At 48.8% G+C, this 16,850-nt stretch overlaps 1 protein-coding gene across 1 annotated transcript in view; it reads right to left on the reverse strand.

The window, feature by feature from the left end:
* The window catches only part of scarf2 (scavenger receptor class F, member 2), a 187,139-nt gene that overhangs the window by 50,691 nt on the left and 119,598 nt on the right, over positions 1–16,850 (reverse strand). The window contains exon 7 of the mRNA XM_072489813.1: positions 13,937–14,040. Within this exon, the coding sequence (XP_072345914.1) occupies positions 13,937–14,040 (104 nt within the window). The remainder of the gene's footprint in view (positions 1–13,936; positions 14,041–16,850) is intronic.

Consider the following 16,850-nt stretch of genomic DNA (forward strand, 5'->3'; position numbering starts at 1 on the left):
ATTCTCTTACCAACCCACCCACTCACTCACCAACCCACCCATTCTCTTACCAACCCACTCACTCACCCATTCACTCATCAACCTACCCCCTCACTCACCAACCCACCCACTCACCCACCAACCCACCCTCTCACTTACCAACCCACCCAATCACTCACCCACCCATCCACTCCCTCACCCATTCACCCACCCACCCACTCACCCATTTACCCACTCAGTCACCAATCCCCTACTCACCAACCCACCCACTCATCAGCCCATCCACAAACCTTCTCCGGTCCCACTAAAGGTGATACCACCCCACCACCACAGCGGGTTCCCCAGAAGTGGAATGGTCAAGCCCAGCAAAATGGAGTAGATATCTGTGGGACTAGAAGGTCCTGTGGTGCGCTGCTTCTGCCATTGGAAACATGCCATGGCGAGGGCTCTTCGAGCCTGCACTGTCAGTCATTGTGATCATGATAGATCATCCAACTCAGTAACCTGTTCCCACTTTCCCACTCCATATCATTTCATCTTTTTAGCCCCAAGAGTTTCTTGAAAACCCATCATGTTTTGACCTGAGCTACTTTCTGTGTTCGCAAATTTCACAGTCTCACCATTCTCTGGGTGAAGAGATTTCTCCTCATCTCTGTCCTAAATGGTTTACCCCACATCCTTAGACTGTGACCCCTTGTCTGGACTCTCCCGCCATTGGGAATTTCCTTCCTGCATCTACCCTGTCTCGTCCTGTTAGAATTTTATAGGTTTCTATGAGATATCCCCTCATTCTTCTGAACTCCAGCGACTCAATCACTCCTCAAATGTCAATCCGGCCATCCCAGGAATCAGTCTGGTAAACCTTTGCTGCCCTCCCTCGATAGCAAAACCACCCTTCTTCTGATAAGGAAACCAAAATTGCCCACAGTATTCCAGGTGTGGTTTACCAACACCCTGTATAATTGCAGCAAGACATCCCTGCTCCTGCACTCGAATCCTTTTGCACTGCAGGCCAACATAACATTTGCCTTCTTTACCGCCTGCTGTGCCTGCATGTTTACCTTCAGCGACTGGTGTACAAGGACACCCAGGTCTTGTTTCACATTCCCCTCAGTCAATCTATAGCCATTCAGATATTAATCTGCCTTTAATGATATCATGGTTGTGTTATAATTCACCGACTGACCACTAGGAGTCTCACTAGTATATAAGTGAATGTAAAGTCAGCTGACCAGACACTGGCTGGAGGAAGTAAAAGAGAGAGCTTGCAGGTGCATGAATTTGCTGTTGTTCATCTGTCGTCTTGTATATAGTTAATGTTAATAAATCGTTTGTAACTTTAACTACAACTGTTCTTGTAATAAATCAGGTCATCCAGCAAGAACATTACACTGCATTCCCATTTATACTTGCAAAGTGGATAACCTCTCATTTATCCATTGCACTGCATCTGTCATGCATTTTCCCACTCACTCAACTTGTCCAAATCACACTGAAGCATCCTTGCACTGTCCTCGCAGCTCACCCTCCCACCCAACTTTGTGTCATCTGCAAATTTAGTTCCCTCATCTAAATCATATTATTGTGAATAGCTGGTGATCCCCACGGTACCCACTAGTTACTGCCTGCCATTTGGAAAAAGACCCGTTGATTCCTACTCTTTGTCTCCCGTCTGTCAACCAGTTTTCTATCCATCTTGATAGACTACCCCTAACCCCATGTGCTTTATTTTTTAAAATCCTGTCCACTGTCTCTCCTTATTTTTTTCTACCAAAACAAATCACTTCACACGTCTTCTATTTCATCTGCCATGGGTCTGCCCATTCCACCAGCCAGTCAATGCCCTCTTTAAGTTTGTAAATACCCTCCCTACAATTCACAATACTTCCAAGTTTTGTGTCATCTGCAAATTTTGAAATTCTGCTCTGCACACCAAAGTCTAGGACATTAATATAGATCAAAGGAAGTGATGGTCCTCAGACGGACCACTGGGGAATCCCATAGATTATGGACCTTCCTTCAATTCTAAAATACAACCGTTCATCATTAGTCCCGATTTCCTGTCATTCAACCAAATTCTTATCTGTGCTGCCTCGTCCTTTTAATTCCAAGTCAAAAAAATTCAATCAATGTTGTTAAATATGATCTGCCTTTAAAAATCTATGTTGGTTTTCCTCAATTGATCACATCTGTCATTGTTGCTATTAATTTTGACACAAATTATCATTTCTAAATATATTCCCATCACTGAGGTTAAACTGACCGGCCTGTAGCTGCTGTGCTTATCCAACATTCTATTTTGAACAAGGGTGAAATATTAGCCATTCTTGCAGTCGCCCGGTATCAAAGGAGATTTAAGGAGATTTATGACCAGTGCCTCCAAAATATTGACTCTTACCTTCCTCAGTATTCTTAGCTGTTTCTGTCCAGTCCTGGTGACTTAGCAACTTTAAGTAGAGCCAGCCTTTCGAATGTCTTATCTTTATCAATTTTTTGTCCCAGTAACTCAATTAGGTCCTCTTTCATTATGTCTTTTGTGGCATCTGCTGCCTCGATAAAGACAGATGCAAAATAGTCAGCGGTGCCCTCTGCCTCCATGTGTGAATGTCCTTTTAGGTCCTATTCCCACTCCTCCATTACAAACCTTTGATTATTTATATGACTATTGGAGACATTTGGATTTGCGTTTGTCTTATCTGCCAGTTCCTTCTCAAACTCTCCCCTTTGCTTCTTCTAATTCTTTTTTTCACTTTCCCTCTGAACTTTCTGAATTCAGCCTGATGCTTAATTGCGTCATCAACCTGAAATCTGGTATACACAGAGGCCCTAACTTCGGATCTGGGGGGAAACATCAAAGATGCGCTGGGGAATCCCTCTCAAAACTCCAGGTAAGCATTTACCCAGAAATTGTCCACAAACGCCAACTTCACCTGGACAATTGTGCTGCACTCGGAAACATCCAACAAAGTGATGTCAATCACTAACTGTGGATGGTTCAGCCAGGCTTATGGTAATAGTTACTTTGAAAAAGTTAGAAGAAATTAAACCACTTCTCACTTCTGCGTTTCTACTTTAAATAACCAGATTGTTTCCTGCACAGAATTCCCTCAACATTCCTGACCCCACAGCTGACTCATACATACCACACCTGCTCCCCAAACCACTACTAACCACCTCTCACCCCCTAACTCAACCTCCCCACATGCACAGGATTCCCCACACCCCTGACAAGACTTGACCCCATCTCCTGACCCCCCCACCTACTATATCCAACCCCTCCCCCATGTTCGAGCTGCGCACCCGCCCTCCCAACCAACCAATCAATGGGGCTGGTTTAGCACACTGGACTAAATCGGTGGCTTTTAAAGCAGACCAAGGCAGGCCAGCAGCACGGTTCAATTCCCGTACCAGCCTCCCCGAACAGGCGCCGGAATGTAGCGACTAGGGGCTTTTCACAGTAACTTCATTTGAAGCCTACTTGTGACAATAAGCGATTTTCATTTCATTTTCATTTCCCCATCTCATTTTCCATGACCATGTCGAGCAATGACTCTTTCCTCATTGGCTAGAAACATACTCTGATTTCATAGAATTTACAGTGCAGAGGGAGACCCTTCGACCCATCGAGTCTGCATCGGCCCTTGGAAAGAGCACCCTACTTAAAGCCCATACCTCCACCCTGTAACCCAGTGACCCTTCCTAACCTATTTTGGACACTAATGGCAATTTAACATGGCTAATTCACCTAACCTGCACATCTTTGGACTGTGGGAGGAAACCGGAGCAGCCGGAGGAAACCCATGCAGACACGGGGAGAACGTGCAGACTCCGTACAAAAAGTGACCCAAGATGGGAATCGACCCTGGGACCCTGGAGCTGTGAAGCAACAGTGCTAACCACTGTGCTACTGTGTCGCCCGCACTGATGTAGAAAATTCTCCTGAACACATTTAGAAACTCTCTGCCCTTTAATCTATCACTCGTCTAGTCTTTACCAGGATAGTTAAAGTATCCCATTATTGGTTGTCGTAGTTTTGAACTTCTCTGCAAATTCCTTGCAAATTTATTCCTCTATATCTTTCCAGCAGTTGGTGACCTATAGAATACACCCAGTAGTGTAATGATAACTCGATTGTTTCTTATCTCTAACCAAATAGCTCTTGTCCTGGACCGCTCTGGGACACCCTCTTTCTCCAGCACTGAAATGTTCTCTTCAATCAATACTGCCGCCTTTCATCTTTTCTTCCCTAAACACTTGTGTCCATGAATATTTAGTGGGCCAACCCTATCTTAGTGAAGGCTGACAGTGAGGTTCTAGCATCGGATAGCAGCAGCAGGGTCTGATGGAAGAAAAAAATGCTCTGGTCTTTCCAAGAAATCTCAGTGCAAATACATCATGTATCAGGAGAGTGCAATACTTATCAAGCAATCTGCTCAGAATCATAAGAGTCTCACGGTCTTGTCATCAGTGAGTTATTCCACTTTGTCATCTGGTCAGATAAATATAGAATCTGGCAAGAATCCCATGTGATTCCTGTCCAATACACAGATCCCACTATATCGAAACTGGGTTAAAGCCTGAGACAAAAGCTTCATTCACAAAAGCTCCGTAATCTGTTTTGATGCCGGAGTTCCTCAGAGCAGCAGCCTCAACTCAGCCGTTTTCAACTACTTCATCAGTGACTCTCCCTCTCTCAAAGGGTCAAGAATGGGATTGTGCGCCGATAACTCTACAGTGTTCAGCTTCATTCACAATTCCTCCAATAACGGGAAAGCCCACGTGCCTCCAGTTCACAGTAGAATTTGCAGGTTGGGAGAATTGAGTATGGAAAGATGAGGATGCTTATCTGTCTGCCACTGCTTCGTTATAGGAAATAGGCTTTTGTGTTGCATTCAACTCCGTGACTGGCATGCAACACAGTGGCACCTAATTCAATTCAGCCAAACCATAATATTCCTGAGAACTTTGCCAGTGTTTGCTGGCACAACATAAGCTTTCGCAGGTGCCCCTTCTCCCTTCTGTTACACTGAGTATTAAAATGAAAAGAAGATTCCCTCGCCAGAGGTTAGTGAGTAGTTGAGTAACACATCCCAGGAATATTCCCAAAACCGAATCAGATCATCTCAGCCAGGAAACAGTTAAGAGGGTACAACTTATTGGTGTCCCCTGGGTCGTGTTAGTCACCCTGGGGTAACACGGACTGCAACACGATGCAGTTAAATGATCAAGCATACACCAAACGTAAGTGTTGGTTCAATAAGATTTATTGAACTTCAGTAACGAAGCACACAGCTGCCTGTGGGTTGACTCTCTACTACTCTAAGTAAACTAACATTAACTATCTAGACCAGGCTAGCTCCGATCCACGTGTAGAAGGTGTTGAATGATTTGTACACCCTGGCTGTCACTGCAGTTGTCACCAGTGGAAAGAGGCAGAGTGCTGATGCCGCGTGTGTTTTATAGTTGGAGGCCCCCCTCTGGTGTTCCGTCTGGTGATTGGTCGTGTTCTGTTCTGTATGTTGATTGTCTCAGCTGGGTGTCTGTCACTGCCTGCTTTTACCTCATGATGTGCATGGGTGCATATTATGACATCCCCCCATTTAAAAACATTTGTCTGCTGTTTAGAGCATATACGACATATTTACAAAAGTAACTACATACAGCAATTGGTGAGTGATATGTACATGTAAGGTGTCTAGCGTGCAGAAACATAACAGTATATATACAAAGGAACTATTATAAGTCCAGTCGTTGGGGCTGTCGTCGGATTCTTGTGGACCGCCTGAGAGGTGGAGGCGGGGATGATGGTGTCTTGACAGGTTGGCATGCAGCCAGATTGGTGGCCTCGTGGAGCGAGGTATCCGGATAAGGCAGAACGACATCTGGGAACGTGAGATCCGGTGGCGTAGTGCCCTCCTGTTGCGCCTGACAATAGATCCATCAGCCATGCGGACCGCAAATGACCTGGGAGCAGCCTGTCGAACAACAACAGCTGGAGCTGACCAGCCTCCACCAAGCAACTTGACGCGAACAGCGTCCTTCGGAGAGCGCACGTGCAAATCAGTAGCATGAGCATCATATGTCAGCTTCTGCCGGGTTCTGATCAGCTGCATCTTTTGCAGCACTGGAAGGTGATCCAGGTCAGGTACATGAATGGCCGGAACAGTCGTCCGCAGGTTACGATTCATAAGGAGCTGTGCCGGAGACATACCGTTGGACAGAGGGGTTGCCCTGTGCACCAGAAGAGCAAGATTAAAGTCCGAAGCTGAGTCCGCAGCCTTACAGAGCATCTGCTTCACGATTAGGACCCCTTTTTCAAACTTCCCATTAGATTGTGGGTAATGCAGACTCGAGGTGATGTGCTGGAAGTGGTATTGCTTTGCGAAGTTGGACCATTCTTGACTACAGAAACAGGGACCGTTGTCGCTCATAACCGTGAGCGGGATTCCATGCCTGGCAAATGCCTCCTTGCAGGCCTTTATGACAGTCCTGGATGTTAGGTCAGACAGTTTCACTACCTCGGGGTAACTGAAGAAATAATCAATTATCAAGACGGAGTCATGCCCGTTGGCGTGAAAAAGGTCAACTCCGACCTTAGACCACGGACAGGTCACGATCTCGTGCTGCTGGAGCATTTCTTTGGGCTGAGCAGGCTGGAAGCGCTGGCAGGTCGCACAATTGAGGACCATGTTTGATATATCCTCATTGATGCCAGGCCAATAGACAGCCTGCCGGGCCCTGCGCCTGCACTTCTCAATACCGAGGTGTCCCTCGTGTATCTGCGTGAGCACCAAGCCCTGGATGACGATGTGATACAATTTCAGGAGGATCCCCTCGACAACAGTTAGGTCATCCTTTACATTATAGTATTGGGGGCATTGCCCTTTCTGCCAGCCATTCGTGAGGTGATGTATGACCCGCTGCAGAAGAGGGTCCTTGGCGGTCTCTTCTCCAATGTTGACGAGTCGTTCGTCGGATGTTGGGAGGGTGCTGGCACACATTTGCACCTGTGCCTCAATGTCGTGTATGAAGTCTACCTGCTCACATGGCGAGGTGATGGCACGCGACAGGGCTTCCGTGATGATGAGCTCCTTTCCAAGTGTGTAAACCAGTTCAAAATCATACCTGCGGAGTCGAAGGAGAATGCGCTGGAGCCTGGGTGTCATGTCATTTAAGTCCTTGTGTATAATGTGCACAAGGGGTCTGTGGTCCGTCTCTACTGTAAAGGTCGGGAGACCATAGACATAATCGTGGAACTTCATGATGCCAGTGAGAAGGCCCAGGCATTCTTTCTCTATTTGAGCATATCGTTGCTCAGTGGGGGTCATGGCCCTTGACACGTAGGCCGCTGGAGCCCAGGACGAGCTGTCGTCCTTCTGGAGGAGCACCGCCCCAATGCCGTCCTGGCTGGCATCTGTGGAGATTTTAGTCTCCCTCGCTGGGTCAAAAAAAGCTAGAACAGGAGCGGTGGTTAGCTTCGCTTTCAACTCAAGCCACTCTGCTTGATGTGCGGGTAGCCACTGGAAAGTGGTGGACTTCTTCACCAGGTGCCTGAGGGCCGTGTGTGTGTGACACGAGGTTGGGAATGAACTTCCCCCCCAAAATTTACCATCCCCAGGAAGCGGAGGACCACCTTCTTGTCCTCTGGGGTCTTTATTGTGTTGATGGCCTGGACTTTGTCTGAGTCTGGTTGCACGCCCTGCTGGGAGATCTGATCACCCAGAAACTTAATTGACGACATGCCAAAGGAGCATTTGGTTTTATTTAATTTCAGGCCGTTGGCATGTATGCGCCTGAAGACTTGTTGCAGACGAGAAATATGTTCCTCCGGGGTCGTGGACCATATGATGACTTCGTCAACATAAACCCGCACAACGTCAATGCCCTCTAGCATTTGCTCCATTATTCGATGAAAGATTTCGGAGCCGAAACAATACCAAACGGCATGCGGTTGTAGCAATATCTTCCGAAGGGTGTATTAAATGTGCAGAGCTTCCTGCTGGACTCGTCCAGTTGTATCTGCCAGAAGCCACGCGATGCATCCAGCTTTATAAATAATTTGTCATGTGCCATCTCACTCGTCAGCTCCTCCCGTTTTGGGATCGGGTCATGTTCCCTCATAATGTTGCGGTTCTGATCCTTGGGATCGATACAAATGCGCAGTTCTCCAGAGGGCTTCTTGACACAGACCATCGAGCTGATCCAGTCAGTTGGTTCCGTCACCTTGGATATTATTCCCTGATCTTGGAGCTCCTGCAGCTGCACCTTTAGATGGTCTTTTAGGGGCACCGGCACCGGCGCATGGATTACAGGCGTGGCATCAGGCCTGAGCAGAATTTTATAGCGGCAGCGTACCCATCCCACTGAACACATCCGGGTATTGCAATAGTAGCTCCTCAATGTCGGTTTGAAGAGTGCTGTTGGCAGAGGACATGGCATGTACACGCTGGCGAGATGGAGTAGCTTGCATGCATGGGCACCAAGCAGAGAAGCCTTGCCGGGCTTGACTTTCTCAAACCGCAAAGTGGCCTTGATGGCCTTGTTGGATACATGCAGGTGACAGGACCCTAACGCAGTGATGGCATTTCCATTGTAGTCGAGCAATAGGCAGGCCGGCGGAAGAATTGTTGGCTGCCTTTGGATACGAGCAAGATCTGCTTGGGATATTAGATTGGCTGAAGCACCGGTGTCCAGCTTGAACCGGATGCTACAATCGTTGACTTGTACTGTGGCACGCCACTCGTCCGCATAATCCACATTGAGGATGGGTGTGTGTGTTGCTGAATGCGAGGAGGCCTTGTCATGCATGGTGATGATGCCCACTCGATATGGGGACTCCGGGCAGTCGTCCTCTGGATCCGTGACAGGATCAGGTTCCAAATCCAGCAGCCCTTGCTGCACACTTCGAACGCGTCTGCGTTGGAACTGGGATCACTGGCCCCCTATCGGAGGTGCAGACCTGCACAAAGCCGCATGATGGCCAAGCTTCTTGCAGTTGAGACATCGCCTGCCTCTTGCAGGGCATTGCTGCTTTAAATGGGCGGTGCCGCAGTTGGGGCACGTTATCACATCGACGTCGTGACGCACGGTGCATCGTCGCACAAACGCAATGCGGTCAGCTGCCTCTCGCATCTGCTCAGTGTAGTTTTCGGCTGCTTTGTTCTCCCGACCGTGGTGCGCATGCGTGGGACCCCTGGAAAAGCGCGCAAAATGGCCGCCTTCATCGATGTTCAGGTGCCGCATTCGGGCGATGGCCTGTACACTCTCAGCCTCGTGGGAGGCAACCTGGTCCTGCTCTGCCGACTTAAGGCGGGAATAGCGACTTTTCGCCTGTTCGTGGACTTTCCACGTCTCGAAGGCCGCTGGCAGGGTCATATTTTTTATTTTTAGGAGCTGCTCCCGCAGGGCGTGGGGGTGGACGCCAAACACGATCTGATCCCTGTTGAGGGAGTCAGCGGTGTCGCTGTAGTTACAGGATTGCGCTAGAATGCGAAGATGAGTGAGAAAAAACTGGAAAGGCTCATCCTTACCCTGAAAGCGCTGCTGGAAGACATAACGCTCGAAGCTTTCGTTCGTCTCGACTTCACAGTGACTGTTGAATTTGGCTAAGATGGTCTGGAACTTGGTCTTGTCCTCACCGTCGGCAAAAGTGAGCGAATTGAAGATTTGGATGGCCTGGTCCCCTACAGTCGACAGTACCAGAGCGATTTTTCAGGATCGGGCGCACTTTCGAGGCCCGAGGCCTCAAGGTATAGACTGAATTTCTGCTTGAAGACCCACCAATTGGCGCCAAGGCCCCCGGAGGTCCGGAGCTGCGGAGGTGCCTGGATCTTTTCCATGCCGCTGGAAGGCAGTTGCTGGTCATCAGTGAATTTTCGAAGGTAAATTACTTAGAAGCAGTACCACTCCTGGTATCATGTCGTGTTATTCACCCTGGGGTAACACGGACTGCAACACGATGCAGTTAAATGATCAAGCATACACCAAACGTAGGCGTTGGTTCAATAAGATTTATTGAACTTCAGTAATGAAGCACACAGCTGCCTATGGATTGTCTCTCTACTACTCTAAGTAAACTAACATTAACTGTCTAGACCAGGCTAGCTCTGATCCACGTGTAGAAGGTGTTGAATGATTTGTACACCCTGACTGTCACTACAGTTGTCACCAGTGGAAAGAGGCAGAGTGCTGATGCCTCGTGTGTTTTGTAGTTGGAAGCCCCCCTCTAGTGCTCTGTCTGGTGATTGGTTGTGTTCTGTTCTGTATGTTGATTGGCTCACCTGGGTGTCTGTCACTGCCTGCTTTTACCTCATGATGTGCATGGGTGCATATTATGACACCCTGGGCAAGGTAAGGGAAACAAATCAGAAAACTGTATCAGGAGGAGCAGGCACTGAGTGACAGTGCACTGGAGGGTCAGGGTCTGAGTCAGGGGTGATACGGAAGCACAGTTGTTAGCACTGTTGCTTCACAGCTCCAAGATCCCAGGTTCGATTCCTGGTTTGGTTTCTTGTCTATGCGGAGTATGCATGTTCTCCCTGTGTCTGCGTGGGTTTTCTCCGGGTACTTTGGTTTCCTCCCACAATCCAAAGATGTGCAGGTTATGTGGATCGGCCATGCTAAATTGCCCTTAGTGTCCAAAAGGTTGAGGTGGTGTTACTGGGATAGGGTGTCCAAAAAGGTTTGGTGCGGCTCCTGGGTTATGGTGATAGGGTGGAGGTGTGGGCTTAAATAGGGTGCTCTTTACAGGGTCCGATGCAGACTCGATGGGCTGAAAGGCCTCCTTCTGCACTGTAAATTCTATGATTCTATGAGTGAATGTGTACTGAATGTGTCCGGGGGCTAGGGTCTGATTGGCTATGAACTGACTGTGCCAGGGGGCTAGGGTCTGATTGGCTATGAACTGACTGTGTCAGGGGGCTAGGGTCTGAGTGACTGTGAACTGACTGTGTCAGGGGGCCAGGGTCTGAGTGACTGTGAACTGACTTTGTCAGGGGGCTAGGGTCTGAGTGACTGTGAACTGACTGTATCAGGGGGATGAGGTCTGATTGACTGTGAACTGACTGTGCAGGGGATCTAGGGCCTGAGTGACTGTAAACGGACTGTGTCAGGGGGCTAGGGATTGAGTGACTGTGAACTGACTGTGTCAGGGGGCTAGGGTCTGAGTGACTGTGAACTGACTGTGTCAGGGGACTAGGGTCTGAGTGACTGTGAACTGACTGTGTCGGGGTGGGCAGTGTCTGAGTGACTGTGAACTGACTGTGTCTGGGAGCAGAGTCTGATTGACTGTAAACTGACTATCAGGGGGCTAGTGTCTGAGTGACTTTCTCAGGAGGGCCAGGGTCTGAGTGATTGTGTACTGACTGTGTCGGGGTGGGGGGTGGGGGGCAGGGTCTGAGTGACAGTGTACTGACTGTCTCAAAGGGGTAGGGTCTGAGTGAGTGTGAACTGACTGTGTCAGGAGGGCCAGGGTCTGAGTGACTGTGAACTGACTGTGTCAGGGAGCAGGGTCTGATTGACTGTATCAGGGGGCTAGGGTCTGAGTGAGTTTCTCAGGAGGGCCAGGGTCCGAGTGACTGTGTACTGACTAAATCTGGGGGCTTGTGGTAGTCACCACTGTTTGTAGATATGATGTATATGAGAAGTAATACGGTAAGGCTCCTGCACTACAGGTACGGGGGTAGATCCCTGCCTGCTGGCTCCGCCCAGTAGGCGGAGTATAAATGTGTGTGCTCACCGAGCTGCAGCCATTTTAGCAGCAGCTGTAGGAGGCCACACATCTCTGCTTAATAAAGCCTCGATTACTCTCTACTCTCGTCTCGTCGTAATTGATAATGCATCAGGGCTAGGGTCTGATTGACTGCGAACTGACTGTATCAGGGGGCTAGGGTCTGAGTGACTGTGTCAGGATCTGAGTGACTGTGTCAGGGTCTGAGTGACTGTCTGCTGATTAAAACAGGGGGATAGGGTCTGAGTGACTGTGAACTGACTGTGTCGGGGTGGGCAGGGTCTGAGTGACTGTGAATTGACTGTGTCAGGGGGTCTAGGGCCTGAGTGACTGTGAACGGACTATGTCAGGGGCTAGGGATTGAGTGACTGTGAACTGACTGTGTCAGGGGGCTAGGGTCTGAGTGACTGTGAACTGATTGTGACAGGGGACTAGGGTCACGAGTGACTGTGAACAGACTGTGACAGGGGTGGGCAGTGTCTGAGTGACTGTGAACAGACTGTGTCAGGGAGCAGGGTCTGATTGACTGTAAACTGACTATCAGGGGGCTAGTGTCTGAGTGAGTTTCTCAGGAGGGCCAGGGTCCGAGTGACTGTGTACTGACTGTGTTGGGGGCGGCAGAGTCTGAGTGATTGTGTACTGACTGTGTCGGGGTGGGGGGGGGGGGCAGGGTCTGAGTGACAGTGTACTGACTGTCTCAAAGGGGTAGGGTCTGAGTGAGTGTGAACTGACTGTGTCAGGAGGGCCAGGGTCTGAGTGACTGTGAACTGACTGTGTCAGGGAGCAGGGTCTGATTGACTGTAAACTGACTGTATCGGGGGCTAGGGTCTGAGTGAGTTTCTCAGGAGGGCCAGGGTCCGAGTGACTGTGTACTGACTAAATCTGGGGGCTTGTGGTCGTCACCACTGTTTGTAGATATGATGTATGTGAGAAGTAATACGGTAAGGTTCCTGCACTACAGGTACGGGGGTAGATCCCTGCCTGCTGGCTCCACTCAGTAGGCGGAGTATAAATGTGTGTGCTCACCGAGCTGCAGCCATTTCGGCAGCAGCTGTAGGAGGCCACACATCTCTGTGTAATAAAGCCTCGATTACACTCTACTCTCGTCTCGTCGTAATTGATAGTGCATCAGGGCTAGGGTCTGATTGACTGCGAACTGACTGTATCAGGGGGCTAGGGTCTGAGTGACTGTGTCAGGGTCTGAGTGACTGTCTGCTGATTAAATCAGGGGGATAGGGTCTGATTGACTGTGAACTGACTGTGTCAGGCGGGGCAGGGTCTGAGTGACTGTGTACTGACTGTGTCAGGCGGGGCAGGATCTGACTGACTGTGTACTGACAGGCTGGTTTCGCTCAGTTGGCTGGACAGCTGATTTGTGATGCAGAGCGAGGCCAACAGCAAAGGTTGAATTCCCGTACCGGCTGAGGTTATTCATGAAGACCTTCTCAACCTTGTACCTCACCTGAAGTGTGGTGATCCTCATGTGAAATCATCACCAGTCAACTCTCCCTCTCAAAGGGGAAAGCAGCCTCTGGTCATCTGAGACTATGGCAACTTTTCTGACTGTGTCAGGAGGGCCAGTGTCTGGGTGAGCAAATGCAGGCTGTCTGATGCACTATCAATTACTACAAAGACGAGAGTAGTGAATAATCAAGGCTTTATTGAGCAAAGATGTGTGGCGTCCTGTAGCTGGAACCAGAATGGGAGCAGCACCGGTGAGCACACACATTTATACACCGCCTACTGGGGGGAGCCAGCAGGCAGGGATTTACCCATATACCTCTAGTACAATAGTCTTACCGTCCTACATCTAATATACATCTAATACAGTTAGTGGCGACTACCACACTGTGTGAGGGATGTAAAGTACATTTTTGTTTCACTTTGTTCTGTATAGTACATGCTACATATAAGTAAACTGCCTTTTGTCTCACAAATGTCTGAAATCCAATTTGGAGTGTCAGTATGCGATCCCCAAGTTTGATTCCAATAGAAATGTAAAATACTGGCAGTTTTGAAATGGTTTTTAAACAATGAGGTAATAGCTCTGAAACTCTTCAAGCCACTACAAAGTATCTCATCACAAGTTTGAATTAGTAATTTTAATGCTCCACAGGCACTGTAGTCCCTCTCCCCATACAGAGATGCAGCATTGCTGAGGCTTTGCTGAAAAACAAACCATTTTCCCCAAATACCTAGCTGAAACTCGGCATGGCTGGATTCACTTACCCAGAATGCATGTGCCGTGGACAGGGTCACAGTCCGCCTCGATGCAGGGGCAGGGGTGGGCACAGTTGGCTCCATAGTGTCCCGAGGGGCAGGTCATGTTGCAGCTGTAAAAAGAAAGGAGAAAATGGGTTTGAGAAACAGAAGAATTGTTAAAATCTTCAAGCAGCAACCTTTCAGCAAGAGCAGATCGACCACACTTGAAAGATACACTTTCCCCAGGGACGATCCTTTAAAACAGAGAGGAGGAGGAATTTCTTCAGCCAGAGGGTGGTGAATCTGTGGAACTCTTTTCCGCAGAAGGCTGTGGAGGCCAAATCGCTGTGTGTCGATCAGAAAGCGATAGAGAGGTTCTTGATTAATAAGGGGGTCAGGGGATATGAGGAGAAGGCAGGAGAATGGGGATGAGAAAAATATCAGCCATGGTTGAATGGTGGAGCAGACTCGATGGGCTGAATGGCCTAATTCTGCTCCTATGCCTTATGGTCTCCGTGTCACAATTGTTTCTGCAGAGCCAGCATCACCTTTTCTTCACTCTCCCCGAAGTGATTGTTTTATCCATATTGTTGTTCTATTATCTGCCAATTGTGTTCTCTAAGGAAGTTAGCTTCTTACCCCAAACACTATTACAATCCACTGACCAAAGAATGGGGAGGAGAGGGCGGAAATTCTGGGTTCTTTCAATGCATTCAGAGTGACAGTGAAAAGCTGAACAGTATCAAGTGGTCGGAGTAAATCTTGCCTCGCTGCAGGTTCTACCTGTGTCTGTGTGGGTTTCCTCCGGGCGCTCCGGTTTCCTCCCCCAAGTCCCGAAAGATGTGCTTGTTAGGTGAATTGGACATTCTAAATTCTCCCTTAGTGTACCTGAACAGACGGTGGAGTGTGGCGACTAGGGGATTTTCACAGTAACTTCATTGCAGTGTTAATGTAAGCCTACTTGTGACACTAATAAAGATTATTATTATAACGACTCAACAGACCGTTTTATATCTCTCGCCAGATTTATTTCCATGGAAAGTTAGCCCAGTTGCTGAAGAGCCATCATCTATTTCACACCCACCCATAAAGTGAAGAATCTCCCCTCTCTAAATCTAAATGAAAGCCCAGCTTCTCATTTGAAGAAAGTAGTTCTCAAGTTGGGATTGTAGACTCAGCCTCCCTTTCTTCCCTGGTCTCTCCCCACATTTGTCTTGTGATTCTGATATGCCGCAACACAGCCTGAACGTAGACCACTCTGATACACGGTCCCGCTGCCGTCCTATCCCCAGCCTTCACCCCACTCAAATATCCTGCTGCGTCTTCTGTTGCTGCAAATGAACTTCACGAACGGCAGTGGTTTCACAGGGCCCCGGTGTACTTGGCGGTGCCTGGGCTTTCTCTGGCACAGTCAAAAGGAAACCTGGGGACTTGCTGAGGAATTCTCCAAGTAACTCTCCACTCTGTGCCCAACAGCAGCAGCTTACTGCAGACGTTTCACAGTTGTTTCTTTCTGGCCAATTGTTATGTGAAGGGCTGCAGTGGGATCATTCCGTTTACCTGGCTGAAAGCCTAATTTCCTCACAAGTCATGGAATGCAGCAGTCTCCAGGATGTGGCTGAAAGGGGAGCGATGGCAGGGCGGGGGTGGGGGGGGTGGGGGGGGGGGGGGGGGGTGGGGGGGGGGGGGTGGGGAGGTGTTACGGGGATTTGCGTTCCAAGCCAGCAGATCCTAATGATGTTAAAATTGTCAAAACAAATTCCTGTCAAGAGGGTTTTTTTTATTCCTCGGGAGTCTAGAAAATGTTTCCATTTTGCATTTCGCAAATCCCCACATAACTGGCCCTTGACCACAAGGCCCTGTGATGGAATGTGTATTTTAGTCTGCGACTGTTAAACCTATAATCCATTCTCCAAACCACGCGACCCCCCCTCGCCCCCCCCCCCCCCCCCCAACCATGAGCTCCTCCACCTCCCACCCCTACCCCCCGCTCCACCCCTTCCTGCCCCTCACAAAATAAAAGCTCTGCTCAAAATGCTGGAACTGAGCAGGAAGTGGCCAGATTCAGGCAATATTCCAGCTGGATTGTACAGTGCAACATCCGGTCGAAATCTCTTTGAAGGCTCAGACAGTTCTCTCATGCCAAAGCTAAATTAAACACATGAGCACAGTTTTTACCCTGCCCCCATTCCTTTCTTGCATCCCCCCCCCTCGAGACTCGGATTTGACTAATATGCTGGCACAGCAACTCCATACTGCAGCACTTTCTATCTTATACCTACAGGCCTGAGAACGAGTCAGCTCTAACATAGCAGGCACTGTTTGTGGCTCCTTTTCTAAGTGAAACCACATGAAACACTATAATTCTGCAACATTAAACTATGGTCTAATTCAGCAATAAATTTTCAGCCTCACTAGCAGCAAAAGCTGACGGGTTCGAAGGAGGAACTATGTGACACTGGTGCATTTAGGCCTACATTCTGACAAGGTTAAGTGTCAGCTTAGTTCACTGATAATACTCTCGCCTCTGCGGCAGAAGGTCACGGGTTCACCCCCACTCAAGGATTTCAACACATAATCTAAAGTGACTGTTCAGCGATAGTACAGTGTAGCCACTTACTGTGCTGTTAACTCTCAGGCAGATGCATGCATGGTGCAGATAGCAACATGTCTATCATCCAGAGATTACTCTCACCAGCTCCATCCTGGGCTATATTGTTGGGGAGGGCGGCAGAGGCTTCACTGAAACTTTGTCCAGCTCTGGACCATTTGGTTATGTCAGCAGTGCTCATGTCGTGCCGAGATGAGCATGTCTAGGTTTAATTAAAATGATTTGACCGCCCAGCATGCATGATGAACAATCATGGCAAGAACATCCCCGTTCGTCTCAAAGAGAGAATATGTATTCACGCACAAACGCATCAAACCACACATATGGCAA

Source organism: Scyliorhinus torazame, chromosome 1, assembly GCF_047496885.1.
Source record: "Scyliorhinus torazame isolate Kashiwa2021f chromosome 1, sScyTor2.1, whole genome shotgun sequence".
Lineage (NCBI taxonomy): Eukaryota > Metazoa > Chordata > Chondrichthyes > Carcharhiniformes > Scyliorhinidae > Scyliorhinus > Scyliorhinus torazame.